Genomic DNA, 22,257 nt, shown 5'->3' with positions numbered 1-22,257 from the left:
CGGCGTGTGGAGTGCTGCTTCTTGCTGGCGTCTGGAGCACAGCTCCTTACCGGTGTCAGAAGCGCAGCTCCTTGTTTGCGTGTGGAAAGCAGCTCCTTGTCTGCGTTTTATACACAGTTCCATCGCTACCAGGTACTTCTTAGCCAGGATCAGGTGACCCTCAGGGGGAGGAATGCTGGCTTCGGCCTAACCCCTGGTAAGCCTTTTCTTGGTTGAGAGGTGCCCAGCTCTCCCACCGGTTGCCTTCTCAGGTGCCGTGGAGGACTTGCAGCTCATCTGCATATCCTCGGAGCCTTCGCCAGAGTGACTCCCAGGTCCGTTCCGATCCACTCGGGGCCTCTGCTCAAGGTGCACAGTGCTCCTTCTAATAAGTTCTGGGAGAAGAGGATATTTCTCTGGTAAGTGAACAAATTTTGCTTGTGCTTTCGGAATTTGAAGATTGGGGTTTAAAGGAGGAACTGTAAGTTAGTGATAGGCTGATATCCTTAATACTTTAGCAAGTTTTAAATTACGGAAAACTCAAAAAACACTAAGATGGAGTCAGCAGTCCAGCAGCGAGAGGGGTGCTATCCAGTCTTTTGCATTGAGTGTCACATGTATGATTATCTCCCAATTGGTGAGGTGTCATATGTGTGTGCCCGATGCAAAGAGCTCCTAGCTCTCAGAGAACGTGTCCGTTCCCTTGAGGCTAGAGTAGCAGACTTGATGGAGCTGAGGGAGACAGAGAGGTACATAGAGGAGACCTACAGGGATGTTGTAGAGAAGTCCCACCTCCAGTCAGGTAGCCCCTGTGCTACCTTGGAGGAGGGAGGTCTCCTAGAAGGAGAGCATCACCCTGGTGAAGTAGGAAGTACTCCTGTAGCCAGGACCTGCCCACCAGGGGATGTATTATCCTTTCGCACCGAGGATATATCTCCAAATGTTGCCCGGGAGGGAAAGGTTAGGACAGCTGTTGTACTTGGTGATTCGATCATTAGGCATATAGATAGCTGGGTGGCTGGTGGACGTGAGGATCGCCTGGTGACTTGCCTGCCTGGTGCGAAGGTGGCGGACCTCACGTGTCACCTAGATAGGATTCTAGATAGTGCTGGGGAGGAGTCCGCTGTCTTGGTACATGTGGGTACCAATGACATAGGAAAATGTGGGAGAGAGGTTCTGGAAGCAAAATTTAGGCTCTTAGGTAGAAAGCTGAAATCCAGATCCTCCAGGGTAGCATTTTCTGAAATGCTACCTGTGCCACGCGCAGGGCCCAAGAGACAGGCAGAGCTCCAGAGTCTCAATGCGTGGATGAGACGATGGTGCAGGGAGGAGGGCTTTAGATTTGTTAGGAACTGGGCAACATTCTGGGGAAGGGGGAGCCTATTCCGAAAGGATGGGCTCCATCTTAACCAGAGTGGGACCAGGCTGCTGGCATCGGCGTTTAAGAAGGAGATAGAGCAGCTTTTAAACTAGAAATGGGGGGAAGGCCGACAGTCGCTCAAAAGAGCATGGTTCGGGATAAGGTATCTTTCAAAGATATCACCATAACAGGGAAGATAGAGTATCCTGATAGTGAGGTTGCAAAAGAGATAGTAGATCGGGTATTTTTAAATAACAATAAAAATCAGACAAAAGATTGCCAATTAATACTGTCAAGTACTAAGCATGATGTACTTAGGAACAACAAACATAGTTTGAAATGTCTATATGCGAATGCCAGGAGCCTAAGAAATAAGATGGGGGAGTTAGAATATATTGCACTAAATGAAAAATTAGATATAATAGGCATCTCTGAGACCTGGTGGAAGGAGGATAACCAGTGGGACACTGTCATACCAGGGTACAAATTATATCGTAGTGATAGGGTGAATCGGATTGGTGGAGGGGTAGCATTGTATATTAACGAGAGCCTTGAATCAAATAGATTGAAAATTCTGCAGGAAGCAAAACACTCCTTGGAATCACTGTGGATTGAAATTCCATGTGCAAAGGGGAAAAGGATAGTGATAGGAGTGTACTACCGTCCGCCTGGCCAGGACGAACAGACGGATGCGGAAATGTTAAAGGAAATCAGGGACGCAAACAAACTGGGCAACACAATAATAATGGGGGATTTCAATTACCCGCATATAGACTGGGGTAATGTAACATCTGTACACGCAAGGGACATAAGATTTCTTGATGAAATCAAGGACAGCTTCATGGAACAGCTAGTTCAGGAGCCGACAAGAGAAGGAAAAATACTAGACTTAGTCCTTAGTGGTGCTCATGATCTAGTGCAGGGGGTAACGATACGAGGGCCGCTTGATAACAGTGATCATAATATGATCGGTTTTGATATTGGCATTGAAGGAAGTGAAACTAGGAAATCAAGTACGCTAGCGTTTAACTATAGAAAAGGTGATTACGACAAAATGAGAAAAATGGTGAAAAAAAGACTGAAAGGAGCAGCTCGCAGAGTAAAAAACTTGCATCAGGCGTGGATGCTGTTTAAAAACGCCATCCTGGAGGTTCAGGACAAATATATTCCACGTATTAGAAAAAAGGGAAAAAAGACTAAACGTCAGCCGGCGTGGCTAAACAGTAAGATAAAGGAAATCATTAGAGCCAAAAAACAATCCTTCAGAAAGTGGAGAAGAGAACCAACTGAAAGTAACAGGATAGATCATAAGGAATGCCAAGCCAAATGCAAAGCGGAGATAAGGAGGGCAAAAAAGGACTTTGAGAAGAAATTAGCGTTGGAAGCAAAAATACATAGTAAAAACTTTTTTAGATACATTAAAAGCAGGAAACCGGCCAAAGAGTCGGTTGGGCCGCTGGACGAAAATGGTGTTAAAGGGGCGATCAAGGAGGACAAAGCCGTAGCGGAGAAATTAAACGAATTCTTTGCTTCGGTCTTCACCGAGGAGGATTTGGGGGGGACACCGGTGCCGGAAAGAATATTTGAAGCGGGGGAATCGGAGAAACTAAACAAATTCTCTGTAACCTTGGAGGATGTAATGGGTCAGTTCAGCAAGCTGAAGAGTAGTAAATCACCGGGACCTGATGGTATTCATCCCAGAGTATTAATAGAACTAAAAAATGAACTTGCGGAGCTACTGTTAGAAATATGCAATCTGTCCCTAAAATCGAGTGTAATACCGGAAGACTGGAGGGTAGCCAATGTTACTCCGATTTTTAAGAAGGGTTCCAGAGGAGATCCGGGAAATTATAGACCGGTGAGTCTGACGTCGGTGCCGGGCAAGATGGTGGAGGCTATTATTAAGAATAAAATTGCAGAGCATATACAAAAACATGGACTGATGAGACAAAGTCAGCACGGATTTAGTGAAGGGAAGTCTTGCCTCACCAATCTAATGCATTTTTTTGAGGGGGTAAGCAAACATGTGGACAATGGGGAGCCGGTTGATATTGTATATCTGGATTTTCAGAAGGCGTTTGACAAAGTGCCGCACGAAAGACTCCTGAAGAAATTGCAGAGTCATGGAATCGGAGGTAGGGTATTATTATGGATTAAGAACTGGTTGAAAGATAGGAAGCAGAGAGTAGGATTGCGTGGCCAGTATTCTCAGTGGAGGAAGGTAGTTAGTGGGGTCCCGCAGGGGTCTGTGCTGGGTCCGTTGCTTTTTAATGTATTTATAAATGACCTAGAGATGGGAATAACTAGTGAGGTAATTAAATTCGCCGATGACACAAAATTATTCAGGGTCGTCAAGTCGCAGGAGGAATGTGAACGATTACAGGAGGACCTTGCGAGACTGGGAGAATGGGCGTGCAAGTGGCAGATGAAGTTCAATGTTGACAAGTGCAAAGTGATGCATGTGGGTAAGAGGAACCCGAATTATAGCTACGTCTTGCAAGGTTCCGCGTTAGGAGTTACGGATCAAGAAAGGGATCTGGGTGTCGTCGTCGATGATACGCTGAAACCTTCTGCTCAGTGTGCTGCTGCGGCTAGGAAAGCGAATAGAATGTTGGGTGTTATTAAGAAGGGTATGGAGTCCAGGTGTGCGGATGTTATAATGCCGTTGTATCGCTCCATGGTGCGACCGCACCTGGAGTATTGTGTTCAGTACTGGTCTCCGTATCTCAAAAAAGATATAGTAGAATTGGAAAAGGTACAGCGAAGGGCGACGAAAATGATAGTGGGGATGGGACGACTTTCCTATGAAGAGAGGCTGAGAAGGCTAGGGCTTTTCAGCTTGGAGAAGAGACGGCTGAGGGGAGATATGATAGAAGTGTATAAAATAATGAGTGGAATGGATCGGGTGGATGTGAAGCGACTGTTCACGCTATCCAAAAATACTAGGACTAGAGGGCATGAGTTGAAGCTACAGTGTGGTAAATTTAAAACGAATCGGAGAAAATTTTTCTTCACCCAACGTGTAATTAGACTCTGGAATTCATTGCCGGAGAACGTGGTACGGGCGGTTAGCTTGACGGAGTTTAAAAAGGGGTTAGATAGATTCCTAAAGGACAAGTCCATAGACCGCTATTAAATGGACTGGAAAAATTCCTCATTTTTAGGTACAACTTGTCTGGAATGTTTTTACGTTTGGGGAGCGTGCCAGGTGCCCTTGACCTGGATTGGCCACTGTCGGTGACAGGATGCTGGGCTAGATGGACCTTTGGTCTTTCCCAGTATGGCACTACTTATGTACTTATGTACTTATGTACCACAGCTTCATTTCTGCAGGTACCTCTAACATCCAGCTCTTTCAGTGGGGCACTGCTCATCCTCTGTCTGTTACTCTCAGCTTTTTCTCTGCTTGTTCACTGCATTTCTGTCTTTGCCAGAGGTGTGCAATTCTTTCTCTGCCCATGGTGCGTGGCTCAGTTTGTGTGCTTTGAGTGCAAATCCATTTGTTCTCGTTGAGCACGGATCCTACTCTGTGTGATGAGCACAGCTTCATTTCTGTCCCTTGAACACAGTTCAGTCTCTGACTGTGGAGCGTATTTTCACCTTTGCCTGTTGGGCACTGTTTCACCTTGACGGTCAACCCCAGCTCTTTTCTGCAGGTTGGATACAGTAACTTCTCGACAGCCGTGGCATACCGCACTTTAGATTGCTAGACAAGGCTGTCTTGTCTCCTGTTAGCTACCATTCCTGTGGCACCTTTTCTTGCCGTAGCCTCTTGGTGGCTGGCGAAAAGCTTCTCCTTTGCTGGAGTTTGAATTCGTCTCTGCTCCTTTTATGGCTACTTGGCACCATGGGGGTCGTTTCTCCACAGTGTGGCTCTCGATTCTCGTTCTTTCATCCCTAAGTCCAGAGCGAGCTGGTTGAGGAGTACTCTCTTTCTACGGTTGTACCCTGGTATGCTGCTGCCCTTTTCTTCATGGTTCTCCTAGAGAGACTAGTGCTCCAGTTAGTTGGTTCTTTCAACTCCTGAGTCTTTTCTTGTTCTGTGGAGTTTGATTCTGTCATTAGGCGCGGGTCTGGGTGGTTCCTGGGCCTTGCTTCCTTTCGTCTATGAAGTGTGGCGCACTGTTTGGGGTTGCGCATTCCTAGTACTAGTTAGGGTCGCTTCATCCGACCATCTTGGACTTAAGGCAGACTAGCAGGTTTTGGAGTTAGTCTTTGTCCTGCCAGAGTTCGGAGAAGTGGATCCTGGTCTAGGAGAGAGAGTTCTCCTTGTTGCTCGGATACGACTGTTGCCTTCCTTCCAGGGGGGGGGGGGGGGGGTCCTTTGGCATGAGTATCTTTTGCTGCTTCTTTTGCTACTCTCGGGACAGGGGTATGTAATTTTTCTTTTGCTCAGGATGTTTGTTTTACGTCCTACGGCTTCAGTTCCTTTTCTAGCCTGGTGGTTCGGATATTCAAATCCTTTTCTGCTGATCAGTTTTTTGCTGTGTGTATAGCTTTGTTGATTTTTCAACCTTCTGTATTCTTCTTTTCTCCCCCCCCTCCCCCTCCTCCATCTTTTGGAAATTGCTTTGCTGCATCCCATTAGTCTGGACTGGCCTGGTATAGATGACAAGGAAAAATTATGTTCTTACCTGATAATTTTCTTTCCTTTAATCATACCAGACCAGTCCAGATACCCTCCCTGGCTAAAGTCTGTCAGAGTTTTGTTTTCTTTAGGTATCCCTGGCTTTTCCACGACTCTTCAATATGGTGGGATGTCCTACAGCACTGCCTACTTCATCTTCTCTATTCACTCTCCTGCCACTTGTTGTGCCAGCTCTGTATGACTCCTGTTACTTGGGATCACAGAGTTCTTTCCCCGTATTCAGGGGTAGATCTTTGTGTGCTTGGGCAAGCTCAGTATGAACCATTCCCTCCCGCTTACTTCACTGTGAGGGGAAGTTGCAGTTGCCTTCGGCCAAGCAGGAACAATGAGGTTCTGCGTATTGACTCCAAGAGTTTGCCTGTTTGGTATTAACTGTGTTTTCTTCTAGACTTCAGAGCACCATTGCTTGGCTATTCGAAATACTGAACAGTCCAGGCTGCACGATACCTTAAGGGGCGGTTTACTTGGAACTATTTTCTCTGTTTCCTCTGGTAGATGGACACAACCCATTAGTCTGGACTGGTCTGGTATGATTAAATTATCAGGTAAGAACATAATTTTTCCGTGATAGGCTCACAAACCTTAACATGTATACACTGGGAGAGAGGAGATATAATAGAGACATTTAAATACCTCAGTGGTGTTGATGTACAGGAGATGAGCTTTTTCAAATGAAGGAAACCTCTGGAATGAGAGGGCATAGAATGAAGTTAAGAAGAAATAGGCTTAGGAGGAATCTAAGGAAATACGTTTTTGCAAAAGAGTGGTGAATATGTGGAATGGCCTCCAGTGGAGGTTGTGGAGATGAAGACTGTGTCAGAATTTAAGAAAGCGAGGGACAGGCATATGGGATCCATTAGGAAAAGGAGTTAGTGGGTACTGAGGAAGTCTGCCGTCATGTTTCTGTGCTTTTGAACATAGATGAATAACCCAGCATATAGAGAATTACAATAATCCAAGTGAGAAAATTAATGCCTGAACTTGAAAATGTTCTTCATTTAAAAAGTGACAAATTTAACGTAATTGTCGCATTTGAAAATACTATTTTAACCACCATGTTGATCTACGAGTTCATGTTTATAGTGTTGTCAAAACATCCAGTACCTTAATGGATTTCTCGGGAACAGAAATACCAGATACTAATTGAATAGAGTTAGGAATGGAATTTAAAGAGGTTCTTAGCCAAAGTATCGTGATTTTTTTCCTTGTTAAGTTTCAGTTGAAACTGATTATTTCAATATTCCACTGTTTTTATACTTTTATCAGTTAAGAGAATTATTTGACTGAGATCACTTGCTTCAGGTAATAAAATAATTATAGTATCTACATAAGAGTAAAAATGTAAGTCTAAATACTGTATGTAAGTCCTGAGACGACTCATATAAATGTTAAAACGAATGGGTGAAAGAGGTGAATCCTGAGAAACACCACATGGTGGTCTCCAGCTTGTAGAAAAATTATCATTCATTTTTATGTTGTATGTTCTATTTTTTTAAATTTCTCAAACCATTTAAGAACCTTACCAAAAATATCGATTTCACTTAATTTAAGCAGCAAGAGAGTGATCCACTGTACCAAAGCTGCTGTAAGATCAAATTGATTTAGAATTGCTTCCTTGCCTGTTTTTTTGTGCTTTTTGGAGGCATAGGTTTTGGATATGTATTGATCTATGGTTTTGGGTTATGCTTCATAGGTATCCAAATTAAAAGATGAAGAACGTGCAATGAAGAAGAGAAAACGGAAAGAAGAAGGAACAGAGAAAGAGAAAAAGCCTCGGAAAATGAAGGTCCCCAAACAGCTAGGGTAATTAATAATATAATAAGTGTTTGGAAATAACTCATCAAATCACTGATAATCCTGTCTTCCTCATCAGCGTGTATAGCACCTATAAGTAGAAAAGAGGGAAGGAAGGCATATATATAGGTGTTGCATCAGTTTCCTTATCATCCCACTTGACCAGTCCAATGATTGTGTCCATTCCTGAATTATTACAGTGATGTCTCCAGTATAAGGCGTGGTGCATCCTGGAATACTCTAGTATTTCTGTATCTGCAGCAAATGGTAGGTCTGGTCTGGTGCAGCAGGTCGTTTGTTGAGATCTAATTCTCCAGGATACAGGAGACCGTTAGACCATAAAGGAGTCCTTAGGTCTTGTCACTGATCCAGTTGGTCCCTTGGTTTTGGCCATGGTCCTTAGCCTAGTGGAGTGTGGTAAGGGTTTGTCACCTCTAGCCCAAAGGCTTTAGCTTGGTGAGATGTGTAACAGAGGGACCCTCAGGGCCTGGGCAGTTTGGGGGAGGGGGAATGTTGCTATTACCCCCTCCCTCCACTACCAATTGGGCTCCCCTGCAGCAATAAAAATGCAATTAAATTTGGCTGATTGGCCTTATGCTTTATTCCACTTTGTCAGGGGAACAAAGCTGCTTCCAGAAAAAAAATGGGGGGTGGGGGGTGGGAGATGAAGGCAGCTCAGCACAAGTGTTAACACCAGTACAAGAATATTTTGGGCAGGGGGAAGTCCTAGGGGGATCCCAATAGGTAAATCCACAGTCTTGGTTTCAGAGGGGAAAGGATTTGCATCAGTCTGTGGCAATTGTGTGCACAATGGCCAGTGCTGTGCTCAATGTGGGGTTGCAAGAGATATTTTTTTTGCTGGCTCCAGACTGCCAGGAGTTAGAGGCTCAGCCCCAGGACAGGTCTACACCTGTTGTGCCAGAATTTCTGTATTGCTGTAAAGTTGAGGACCGAATCCCATTGCATCCACCGTGCTGTGTAAGAGATCCCTTGGAACAGCTGGGGACCCTTGGGGGAGCTAGTGGACAAGAAACTTAAGCTAGTTCCTCATGAGTGGGTCCATTTCACCTTCATCCTCTTGGAAGTTGTTCCCTTAAGGTTTGCCCTGACATTTGAAGCTCCTGTTTCTAGTGCCCTTGTCCCGTCTCCCCCCCCCCCTCCTCCCACTCCTTTTACTGAGGTTGGAGCAGTTCCTTCTGGCACTTGTTTTCTGTGGGGGCAGAGTATGACTTTGGCCACACTACCTTGAGCGCTTGTCTGATCTTGGAGGCTAAGCAAGGTCAGGCATGGTTCCAATCCCCTAGCAGGGACAGTTAAGGAGTTTCCTCTTCTGCCTGATGGTAACTAAGACAGGAAGTTCTTTGAGCCCATTCGCTTTGAATCGTAGCTGGTCTGTTTGTAGGCAGCCTGGCTGGGCGAGTCCTTTCCTCTTGATATTTGACAGAGGACTACTACTTGCTTCCTGATAGGTGTTCTCCCTGCACAGTTGTGAGTGTGCAGATCCTTTCAGTTCAGGATCCTCTCTGTGGCCTGGGCAGTCCTTGCCTGGTTCTTGGTCAGGGACAGGTTTGTCTTGGTCACTCGGTTACATGCAGAGTATCTGAGTGTGCCATCCCAGACCCACCTGGTGGTCTTGCTATACCTTGGTGGTAGATTCCAATATAGACACAAAGTTAAGTCCATCTTTTTGAACCCTCGACCTAGGGTGTGACTTACGCCAAGGAGTTAGTGGTCTCAGCTCTAGAGTTCTGGGGCTGTAGGCCTTGTGGTAGGCCTTGCTCCTTTCTGGGTGGGGTGCTGTTTTTCTTCCTCAGTAGAGTATGCCTCAATGTTGGTCCTGAAAATGGGAGATGGGCACTTGGGGGTGCTGTGCTGGTCTGGGACTCAAAGCTGTTGGGAGGCTATTATGCTTTCATGATTAATTCATTCACAATTACACAAGTGAATAAAGTAATCCATATTACATCACAAGGAAATAATAATAAACCGAAGTCACCAAGTAAACAATTCTCAGTCCACAGTAATTGAGAGGGGATCATCAAACAAACATAAAGAAATATCAAATGCTATTCTGTAAGTTTAGACATATGACTAAGTAAAACATATCAGCCAGCCCTACAGTGGTTAATTTTGTGTTGCTACATCCTTAGTTGGGACACTCTCAAATTTACAAATTCAAGAGGCTATTTTAGGTCAAAAATAATAAAAGGTTTACCCTCAAAAACTAGTAAGTACAAAGAAATTTCAGTACATAATTCACTCCAAGAACTAGAAACTACTGGTGTCTCTTCTGCGTCGACCTTGATAAATCAGAAAAAATACAAATGAGACCTGAAAAAGTTGTATTCAAATGACTGAAGTATATATATAATATACGGTTCCAATCTGTCTCTAAGTTATCCTTTGTCTTAATAACTTCCATTGATGTTTCTAGGAACCCTGTTAAATCCATAATTGCTGTATTTCCTCCTTGGTCTCCAACAGATCTTCCAGTTCCAAACACATAGTAGGCTCTAACAAGAGGGGTAGTGCCTCTGGTGGAATCTTTAAAGCTTCAAGGGAGTATTTGCGAACCATATCTGTAGCTGAAATTAGACAAGTCATCAGAATGTTTAATAACCTCAAGTTATTCTTTCTCAATTGATTTTTTTTCCAAAACTTCAATTTACTGTATAATGCATAATAGTCCTTGTCTTTCATTAGGGCTACAGCTCCCTTCTTCAAGGACACAAACATTGCCTCCTATCCTATGACTCTTTAATTTTCTCAGGAATCTCTCTTGGGGAATTTTGTCAAAAGCTTTCTGAAAAGCTAGATACACTACATCAACCATCTCCCCTTTATAACCCCATGTTTATTCACACCTTCAAAGAAATGAAGCATATTGGTGAGGCAAGACTTTCCTTGGCGAAATCCATGCTGGCTCTGTGCCATTACACCATTTTTATCTATGTGTTCTGTAATTTTATTATTTGTAATAGTTTCCACTATTTTGCCTGGCACTGATGTCAGGCTTACTGGTCTGTAAATTCCAGAATCACTCCTTGAACCCTTTTTAAAAATCGACGTTACATTGGCCTGCCTCCCAATCTTCAGGTACTATGGACGATTTTAATGACAGTTTACAGATCACTAACAGCAGATCAGAAATTTCATGTTTAAGTTCTTTCAGTACCCTTGGATACATGCCATCCGGTCCAGGTGATTTACTGCTCTTCAATTTGTTGGTTTGGCTTTTTTTTTGTTGTTATATTTGTACCCCGCGCTTTCCCACTCATGGCAGGCTCAATGCGGCTTACATGGGGCAATGGAGGGTTAAGTGACTTGCCCAGAGTCACAAGGAGCTGCCTGTGCCTGAAGTGGGAATCGAACTCAGTTCCTCAGTTCCCCAGGACCAAAGTCCACCACCCTAACCACTAGGCCACTGAGATTTCTTTCAGTTCCTCCGCATCATCACCCTTGAAAGCCATTTCTGGTACAGGTTTGATCTCTTACATCTTCTTCCGTGAACACTGAAGCAAAGACTTCATTTAGTCTCTCCGCTATAGCCTTGTCCTCCCTGAGTGCCTCTTTTACTCCTTCATGGTCTAACGGTCCCACGGATTCCCTTGCAGGTTTTCTGCTTATGATGTACCTGAAAAAGTTATTACTGTGTGTTTTTTGCCTCTGCAGCAAGTTTCTCTTCATATTCTCTTTTATTCTTTTTTTTATCAATGCTTTGCATTTAACCTGCTATGTTGTTTCTTATTTTCTTCATTTGAATCCTTTTTCCATTCTTTGAAGGATATTCTTTTGGCTTTAATAGCTCTAATAGCGATACACAGCATGGGAATCACCATACAATGTGCCTGCATCTATCTTGCTTGTCTGCAGAAAAAGCTATGTTGCATACATGCAAGAGAATTTTCCATAAATAGTAGAGGAATGCAGGTACACTTACCTGCACTCCTTCTCTGCAGCATGACTTCAACATGTATGTGCTAGCTAGGGAACAGACTCAGAGGAAGAGGAGCGTTACCTGGCATAGGAAAGCTCTCACACAAGCTCAAGAAAAGCCAAAAGCTTCTCTTGAGCTGGAGGAGAGCTCCATCACAGAGGTTTCATCAAATGATATAACTGTACAGCATAGCTGCATTCCTCTGCTATGTATGGCAAATCCCTGTTACAGGTAAGCAACTTTACTTTCTTTGAGTACAAATGAATCGCCTCCTGTCCTGCATATGTCCATCCTTCTTTGCTGGAGTTAGGCATATTAGCTTAATAACAGAACTGTAACCAGGATTTTTGGTTTTGTCCAAATCCGCAGCTAAAATTAACTGCTTGTTTTCTTCCAAATCTGGTGAGACTACTACTACTACTACTATTTAGCATTTCTATAGCGCTACAAGGCATACGCAGCGCTGCACAAACATAGAAGAAAGACAGTCCCTGCTCAAAGAGCTTACAATCTAATAGACAAAAAATAAATAAAGTAATCAAATCAATTAATGTGAATGGGAAGGAAGAGAGGAGGGTAGGTGGAGGCGAGTGGTTACAAGTGGTTACGAGTCAAAAGCAATGTTAAAGAGGTGGGCTTTCAGTCTAGATTTAAAGGTGGCCCCTGTCAACAGCATCTACTCCCGGCACTACCACAGAACAGAGCCAGCCTCCCTCCCCTCCCCACCTTCCCGACAGAGCCCCCCCCCCCACCTTAAACCCTGGTGGTCTAGTGGAGTTTTTCCCGTCTAGTCCTGCAGTATCCCTTGGCAGTCAGATATTCAGGATATCCACAATGAATATGCATGAACTTGATTTGCATACACTGCCTCAGTTATATGCAAATCTCTCATGTATTTTCATTGTGAGTATCCTGAAAACCTGACTGCCAAGGGGTACTCCAGGACTGGAGTTGGGAAACATTGATCTAGTGGCCTAACCGAGGCAGGAGCAATCCTCAGTTGCTCCTGCCAATCCACCGTCAAAATGGCTGCCAAGACCTTCAGCGATAGTCTTGCATGACTGCCACGGAAGGTCTCGGCAGCCATTTTGACAGTGGAGACAGCAGGGGCAGGAGCAGCTGGGGATCGTTCCTGGCCCAATTAGGCCACTAGAGCACCAAGTCTCCTATGGTAGGCCCAGCGAGGGCCAAGGGGTGGTGGGAGCATGGGCAGTGGTTCTGTTTGGGGGAGGGGTTGAGTTTCAGCTAAAAATGAGCTGGCATTTTTAGCTAAAACCAAAACATGGCCAAATCAGAATGAAGCTGAAAACAAAATTTGGTTAGCTAGAATGCGCTGTTGGTTGATGTCAACCTGTTGTGTAACTGATGATTCTCCTGTTTTCTGCAAACACCTATTCAGGATGAATGACTTCATTCTCTAGGTTCATTACATTACGTAAATATTATCTATTTAAATCTCTCACTACATTGCTACATTGTTGCACTAAGTTGAAGACGTAGCAGCACACACTACCTCTGGCAAGCATCAAGTTCAGCCAAATAGCATTTACAGGAATGCATGTTAGTCAAAAACAGATTGGGAATGGCTTGGCAGTTATTGACCTGCATGCAAGAAAAAAATAGAGATATTGGAAGATCTTAAAGAACTTTTGTGAGGACACCATATTTTATGTTAATAGACTGAAGTCTTTTCTTGCAGAGTGATGGCCTTTAACTTGCACAAATCAGAGAAGAAGAAGAAGAAGCTATACAAGGATTCACTGTCTCTTGCAGCCATGATCAGGAAATTTCAGAAAGAAAAGGAAGCCTTGAAGAAAAAAGAAAGCATCCAAAACCCTCCAGTTGTAACTGTAATTACTTCACAGAAGCCGCCCTCAGCCCCTGGAAACGACATGCCTGACTTGAATCTTGGCCCTGATCCAGTTCTTTCCATCTTTGGGAGCACCAGTGAACGAGAGTTGTTTCAGGAGGCTGAAAATGCTTTGGAGATGCTAGGTGATATTGACTTTGACCGATTGTTGGATGCTTCTAATGGTAGTCCTCTCTCAGAGCCAGGAGAGAATGGCAGTGCTACACAGCCAAGTAGCATATCTCAGGTCCTGTCTCCTAAGCAGGTCCCTGCACTCCCAGAGGGTTTGCCCTCATCCCTGGATCAGCGTGTTGCGGATCTCCGAACTGTAAGTATCACTGAAAGAAAAGGAAACTTTCCAAGACAGTGTTTTGTTTGCCCATGTTTTGACAAGTGCTAAACCAAAACAGTAATTATTTCATATACATCAGTAGTAACATTATTTTACCCGTATGCAAGCTAAGGAGAATTTAGGTTGAATTCCCAAATTGCATTTCATCTTGGGCAGTAGTCCACTTCGGTTTATGGGGAGTTTAACTAAACATTGATCTCTGAGTGAGCTTGATTTGTAACCTGTGAATCCATGTAGTGATGTCTGTGATATTAAAATTTCATGAATGAACAGTAATTAAAAAAAAAAAAAAAAAAACTCATAGCATCGCAAAATGTAGAGCACCAGATTTATTGAAGTTTTATTCCTAGTACTAAAATTTACTATACTAAATCAACATGCAGGATTATTCTTTTTTACAGGTAATAGAAATAAAACAAAATAAAACATGGAAAAGAAAATAAGATACCTTTTTATTGGACAACAGTTGTCCAATAAAAAAGGTATCATCTTATTTTCTTTTCCATGTTTTATTTTGTTTTATTTCTATTGATTACCTTTAAAAGTGGACTAATACGGCTACCACACCTCTCTTCTTTTTTTTACAGAAAGTTGGATTACTACCTCTAGAAGTTCTGAGATTAGATTTTTATCTTCAAATCTCTTTAGATCTGGATTTTTAAAACAAAAGTATACTTACATAAGTATTGCCATACTGGGAAAGACCAAAGGTCCATCGAGCCCAGCATCCTGTTTCCAACAGTGGCCAATCCAGGTCACAGATACCCGGCAAGATCCCAAAAATGTACAAAACATTTTATACTGCTTATCCCAGAAATAGTGAATTTTCCCCAAGTCCATTTAATAACAGTCTATGGACTTTTCCTTTAGGAAGCCGTCCAAACCTTTTTTAAACTCCGCTAAGCTAACCGCCTTTACCACAGTCTCTGGCAACGAATTCCAGAGTTTAATTACACGTTGAGTGAAGAAAGATTTTCTCTGATTCATTTTAAATTTACTACATTGTAGCTTCATCGCATGCCCCCTAGTCCTAGTATTTTTGGAAAGCTTGAACAGGCGCTTCATCTACCCGTTCAGCTCCACTGATTATTTTATAGACCTCTATCATATCTCCCCACAGCCGCCTTTTCTCCAAGCTGAAGAGCCCTAGCCGCTTTAGCCTTTCCTCATAGGGAAGTCGTCCCATCCCCTTTATCATTTTCGTCGCCCTTCTCTACACCTTTTCTAATTCCACTATTAGAGCATATTTTCAAAGCACTTAGCCTTCCAAAGTTCCATAGAAACCTATGGAACTTTGGAAGGCTAAGTGCTTTGAAAATATGCCTCTATATCTTTTTTGAGATGCGGCGACCAGAATTGAACACAATATTCGAGGTGCTGTCGCACCATGGAGCGATACAAAGGCATTATAACATCCTCATTTTTGTTTTCCATTCCTTTCCTAATAATACCTAACATTCTATTTGCTTTCTTAGCTGCAGCAGCACAATGAGCAGAAGGTTTCAACGTATCATCGACGACGACACCTAGATCCCTTTCTTGGTCCGTGACTCCTAACGTGGAACCTTGCACGACGTAGCTATAATTCAGGTTCCTCTTTCCCACATGCATCACTTTGCACTTGCTCACATTAAACGTCATCTGCCATTTAGATGCCCAGTCTCCCAGTCTTCGTAAGGTCCGCTTGTAATTTTTCACAATCCTCCCGTGATTTAATGACTTTGAATAATTTTGTGTCATCAGCAAATTTAATTACCTCACTAGTTACTCCCATCCCTAGGTCATTTACAAATATGTTAAAAAGCAGCGGTCCCAGCACAAACCCCTGGGGAACCCCACTAACTACCCTTCTCCATTGAGAATACTGACCATTTAACCCTACTCTCTGTTTTCTATCTTTTAATCAGTTTTTAATCCACAATAGAACACTACCTCCTATCCCATGACTCTCCAATTTCCTCTGGAGTCTTTCATGAGGTACTTTGTCAAACGCCTTCTGAAAATCCAGATACACAATATCAACCGGCTCCCCTTTATCCACATGTTTGTTCACCCCTTCAAAGAAATGTAGTAGATTGGTGAGGCAAGATTTCCCTTCACTAAATCCATGTTGACTTTGTCTCATTAATCCATGCTTTTGAATATGATCTGTAATTTTGTTCTTAATAATAGTCTGTACCATTTTGCCCGGTACCGACGTCAGACTCACCGGTCTATAATTTCCCGGATCTCCTCTTTAGAAACCTTTTTAGAAAATCGGTGTTACATTGGCCACCCTCCAATCTTCTGGTACCACTCTCGATTTTAAGGATAAATTACATATTTCTAACAATATCGCCACAAGCTCATTTTTCAGTTCTATCAGTACTCTGGGATGAATACCATCTGGTCCAGGAGATTTGCTACTCTTCAGTTTGTAGAACTGCCTCATTACATCCTCCAGGTTTACAGAGAATTCATTAAGTTTCTCCGACTCATCAGCTTCAAATACCATTTCCAGCACTGGTATCCCACCCAAATCTTCCTCGGTGAAGCAAAGAATTCATTTAATCTCTCCGCTATGGTTTTGTCTTCCCTGATCGCCCCTTTTACTCCTCGGTCATCTAGTGGTCCAACTGATTCTTTTGCCGGCTTCCTGCTTTTAATATACCTAAAAAAATATTTTACAATGTGTTTTTGCCCCAACGCAATCTTTTTTTCGAAGTCCCTCTTAGCTTTCCTTATCAGCGCTCTGCATTTGACTTGACATTCCTTATGTCGTTTCTTATTATTTTCAGTCGGTTCCTTCTTCCGTTTTCTGAAGGATTTTCTTTTAGATCTAATGGTACTCATTTTCACCTTTTATGTTTTGGGCACTGTTGGGATGACAACAGTAGGGTTTCCCAGTTTATTCATTTGAGAAATCCTGTGGTGCTGTGGGAAGAGTCAAATAGTCTAGGCTTGTCTACCCAAGTCCCTATTTTCTGTAGTCACTGATGGAGACCAAGAGCAGGGTCAAGCTGTAAATGGTGGTGGTGGTAGTACCCTTGAGTTTCCCCTTTTCCACACCACACTGACACCAGCCTAGCAGTAGGTTGATGACAGCAGCAGTATAGTACCTCAAGCCATGCCCTCCTCTGCAGACAGGGAGTCAGAGTTTCAAACATACAGCACTATGACATCCCCTATTTTTCAAACCTCAACATTTGAGGGATTAGTGGGAGACAGTGAGAAAGAGAAGGAGGAGATTGGGGGAGGGTTGTTAGCGTGTGTGAATTAAAAAGAGGATGATGGAGGAGGGTGTGAGTACGAGAATGAATCCTACCTCCTGATTCTGATTTCCTAACCCTGTACCCTCCCCCCCCCCACACACACTCGTCTTTTTCTTCCTTGCTTTTTATTCCTGCTCCTTTTCCTATTCCTCTGCAGCTCTCTCTTGAAATACTTTCTCCATCTTCCTCCTCTTCTTCCCTCACCCTTCCTTCCCATTCTTTATTATCCCTTTCTTATTTCCAATCACTATTACATTTCTTCATAATTATTCCTCCCAGCACACTACAACTATTGAGTTAGAAAATACTTTGTTACTTGAATCCAGGAAATTTGGATGATATATCAATTCTGATATATCATTTTAACTTTGTGGATAAAAAAGTCCTGTAAATCAGTAACAAAGTTCATGGAAACTAATAAACATAATAAATTCTGCTTGATTTATTTTAATTTCAAAAGATATACCTCCCTGATGGCCAAGCAGAAGGGGACTGATTTCATTGCTCGGAAACCAGTTCCAGAAAAACTTTAGGATGTATGTAGCTGCATTAGTTGTTTAATGTGGGAATAAGGTTGTGCTAATCACCACATTAAATAGCTTCTTTAGAAAGAGTCAATTGGGGGCTTGGAATGGGTAGAGACTCTGTGTTACTGTTAGTATGATAGATAATATAGATCAGTTGATACACCTCGAAAGATGTAGCTAACTGCATTGCATGTTAACTACTGCGTATTGAATTTGCAGTGACCACTTTTTCTCTGTGCTAGTGACATGGCAGATCTCCCAAAATTACTGTTAGTGCCATAACACTTAACACAGAGGTTCTGCTGTTACCACACATTAATATTGGTAATTGCTACTACTTATCATTTCTATAGGGCTACTAGACGTACGCAGCGCTGTACACTTGAACATGAAGAGACAGTCCCTGCTCGACAGAGCTTACAATCTAATTAGGACAGACATGCAAGACAAACAAGACATAAGGGAATATTAAAGTGAGGATGATAAAATAAGGGTTAGGAGTTAAAAGCAGCATCAAAAAGGTGGGCTTTTAGCTTAGATTTGAAGATGGCGAGAGATGGACCTTGACGTACCGGCTCAGGAAGTCTATTTCAGGCATGTGGTGCAGCAAGATAAAAGGAACAGAGTCTGGAGTTAGCAGTGAAGGAGAAGGGTGCAGATAAGAGAGATTTACCCAGTGAACAGAGTTTCTGGGGAGGAATGTAGGGAGAGATGAGAGTGGAGAGGTACTGAGGAGCTGCAGAGTGAATGCACTTATAGGTCAATAAGAGGAGTTTGAACTGTATGCGGAAACGGATAGGGAGCTAGTGAAGTGACTTGAGGAGAGGGCTAATAAGTACAGTAACTACAAAACCTTACTGCAGTCTAGTTAATAGGGACCTACGTGGTAGTTCATTTGTTCCTTAAACTTTAGAGAAGATAGCCTGATTGGCATCTGTTCGAATTTATGCACAATACTGAACTTAAAGCAAAATAAAAAGTCAAAAAAGCAAGGAATTTGCAGACTTCAAAATTGTAATTTGCCCTCTGTCCATTGACCTTGAAAATATTTTCTTGTTCTGAACACTTTGCTAAAATTGTATCTCATGGAGAACTGTTTTCTTGAATTTTAGTTTCTACAGAGAGGCAATATATCAAATACCCTTACCCTTATATGGGTCATGCTATGACTTCCACTTAATTTGGTATTGTACTGCCAAACTCTTAGGAGCAGTTCATGTGTGCATATAATTGGTTTTATCTTGTTTAAGCTGTGCTAGTAAGCATATGCAATACTACAAACATGGGTTTTCTTTGTATTTTTAAATCTTGGGCGAGTGTTCAGTTTGTTCTTTAATTTACTTTGAAACATTGCTTTGGCTATTTTTCTTGCTGTGATAACCACAGCAACCAGTTACCATAAAACACACTAGGGTCTTGAAGATGAATACCATAAAACAGGAATGCACAGTGCTGGTTCTCACGTAGCACAATTAGGTACGGTTAAATGAAGTATGAGAGCTAACTTTGTTCTTAGAGCAAATTCATATACATGTCTCTGAAATATTTTATGGATTTTATGGAAAGTAGACCTTTTGTTGTCCTCTGAGAATAGAGTTGTGCCGTTCACTACTAAATTCTCAGATGCATTCTCAAGTGTTGTCTGACTGGAATCTCGCTGTTCTTTTTGAAGACAAGTACTATTTGTCACTATTTTGAGTAATTTTACTCCAATTGAGCCCTTATGCAGGCGTTTGTACGCTGAAACACGGCTTATGACAGGAGTTTGAATTGAAGATCTCTTGATTGTTCCAGTCCTGAAGGCCTGTTTGTGCTTTTTTTGTATTTTTATAAATAAAAAGTAGAAACAGTTGGTGGGAAACAGAGAAGAAATGAAATAGTGGTCCCATTGTAGAAATTTCAAATTGTGTAGGCACATATAGTTCTGTAGTAGACTAGGGGGCTCATTTTCAAAGCATTTAGACTTACAAAGTTCCATAGGTTACTATGTAACTTTGTAAGTCTATGTTCTTTGAAAATACGCCTCATATGTAACTTTGTAAGTCTAAGTCCTTTGAATATATGCCTCTAGGTATCTGTTTTGGCATCTTGAGGGCATAGGTGTAATAGGGATATGGAAGAACTTGAGCTGATCAGAGAAGAAAGGTACAGAAGATGAATATAGTAACAAATAAACATTAAACATCTTAGAATGATATCTGAGGTGGGTTATGAGTTATTAAGTAAAGTATTAAAATTGGTTATAAACAGGTCTTGTGTAGCTGGTGGCTACTGAAGACAACCTAGAAAGAAAGGAAGATTTGTAACCAGTAATATCCTAAAGATAAGGGTACCTTCGTGTTGGACATCACTGGCATAGGTCAGTGATGCTACTTTTTTCCTATAATTTTGAGCTAGTAAGCCAGGTTTATTTTTTTTTTTTAGGTAGCTCATAAGGTCTTTTATAATTGCAGTGTGTTTTTTCCATATTTTGTTGTTAAAGTTCAGAAATGAAGCAGGTTCTTCCATACATTCTAACATTAGAAAATAACAGTCTAAATACAATGCTGTACTGTTGGGTAAGTTTTTTTTTTTTTTTTTTTTTTTTTAATTATTTATGTAAGTAGTAGGGGAATTTGCCCAGTTCAGAACATCGATGCGATATGTTGCCTTACAACTACTGACCTCTCACACTCACACTTTTTCACACACACACTCACACTTTCTTACTCTCACACTCACACACACACACGCACACACACACACACACACACACACACTCTTCAGAAAGAAGCTGCCCACTAAAAATGTTCTTAACCAGTTCTGTGCAGTAGACATATGGAAATATTTCTAGTGGCGATAGTACATAGATTCATACTTAAAACGTGGGGTAAGTACAGATAATTTCTTAGGGAGAGAAATTATTGTAAGGCATCTTGTTCGCTGTTTCTCTGCTTCCTCAGATGCATCCTGTTTATTCAGTGGGGAGGATACGGGAGAGGCTGTCAGGGTGATCAGCTCAATCTAATTTTGAAATGAAGAAATGTATTCTTACTCTACTGCATGCATAAATATGTCTCGTTCAATATTTGGTAAAACTAGGGCTGTTGCCTATTGTCCAACTCTCTCCAGACCTACAAAAATTGAATATCCTAGCAGCTGAGTGACTGGTAAGCATTGCAGTGTTCCAAAATAATTCATAAAATTACTGTGAATAGTATAACAATAAAAAAATAAAAGGACAAAGAACATTTATTGTTGGCAGAGAAAACTATAGCATATCCAATCTCCAAAGAACATTCCAACATAGCTAATGTTTTCAGTCAGCTAAGCTGACAAAATTTAGATTATTAATGTATATGTAGACCCATAGTGGTTAGAACAACAGGGAAGCTAGGGTTCATATTCTAGCTTCTCCCATTGATGCTCCTTGTGACCTTGGCAAGTCACCTTCCATTTCTTCAGGTCCAATTTAGATTGTAAGTCTGCATTGACAGGGAAATAACTTATTTATTTGCTTGTAACTTGTCTCAAGCTCAGATTTGGAAAAGGTGAATAATTTAACACAAATGGAACCCCCCCCCAAAAAAAAAACAAAGGAAAAGGGTGCAGATAGTCACACTGGAGAACCTGATGGAAGTGATGCGCACTGTTGACTGTCATCTTTTCCAGGCTGCAAAGATGTTTGATGAAGAAGGCAAGAAGAAATTCTTCACACAGGAAATGAACAATATTCTTCTAGATTAAGTGTTTCCACAGGCTGCATATCTATATTTATGAATGAATTTTTACCACAGTTCAGAGCAAAATAATATTTCCTTAACTTCAGCAACAGATGAATCCAGGAACTGGTGGGTGGTATCCATCTACCAGCAGGTGGAGATAGAGATCACTGAAAGAAGTCAGTGACCCAGAGTGCCCAGGTCCTTCCCTGTTTAGTTTATCTCTATCTCCAGCAGGTGTTGGACGGATCTTAACAGTTCTTGGATTCTGTTGTTGAGGAGTGGACTTCTGGACTGCCCAGTTGAGCTTGGGGTGTGTGGCTGAAGGTGCCCACTTTAAAGGCATACCTGGTTCTCAAGTCCCTGCCTTACCCTCATTTTCTCTACTCCCACTGCTACCTCTCTGTGCTGTGCTTTGCTTTGTCGTTCTGGCTTTGCTTTTCTCACAGCAAAAAAACAAAAACTGCAGCACAATTCCAGACCCGAACTCTATCTGACTGGGTGTTGGGGCACTGGACCGTAGTGTTTGTTCCTCCTGGTAGTGTCTGCTGTGGACCTAACCGGTGGTGGGGTGAGTCTCCCTTGATTTTATTCCCTTCTGTGTTAGCACCTCTTGTGCTTTGTTTATGGCGGCAGAAACCGTCAAGTGCTGCTTGCCCCTCCACAGCCTCGTAAGGTGGATCTCCTGTTGAAGGGAGTTCTCAAGCCAGGAAAGATGTTTCCCATGCATCAAGATATCTGGGACGTCATTCAGGCTCAGTGGGATGCTCCGGACTCAGCCTTCAGACCTGCAAAATCTATGGTCCGCCTTTATCCAGTTCCTGAACCTGACAGGACCCTTTTAAAGCCTCCGGTGGTT

General features: G+C 42.3%; 1 protein-coding gene across 2 annotated transcripts in view; it reads left to right on the top strand.

Annotated features, from left to right (window-relative positions):
• The window catches only part of UBN2 (ubinuclein 2), a 371,797-nt gene that overhangs the window by 92,550 nt on the left and 256,990 nt on the right, over positions 1–22,257 (top strand). For both annotated transcript variants that reach the window (XM_030207117.1, XM_030207109.1), the window contains exons 5-6: positions 7,681–7,790; positions 13,418–13,895. In XM_030207117.1, coding sequence (XP_030062977.1) covers positions 7,681–7,790; positions 13,418–13,895 — 588 coding nt within the window. The remainder of the gene's footprint in view (positions 1–7,680; positions 7,791–13,417; positions 13,896–22,257) is intronic.

This window comes from Microcaecilia unicolor, chromosome 1, assembly GCF_901765095.1.
Source record: "Microcaecilia unicolor chromosome 1, aMicUni1.1, whole genome shotgun sequence".
NCBI classification, from domain to species: Eukaryota; Metazoa; Chordata; class Amphibia; order Gymnophiona; family Siphonopidae; genus Microcaecilia; species Microcaecilia unicolor.
This window is presented reverse-complemented; position numbering and strand designations above follow the sequence as displayed.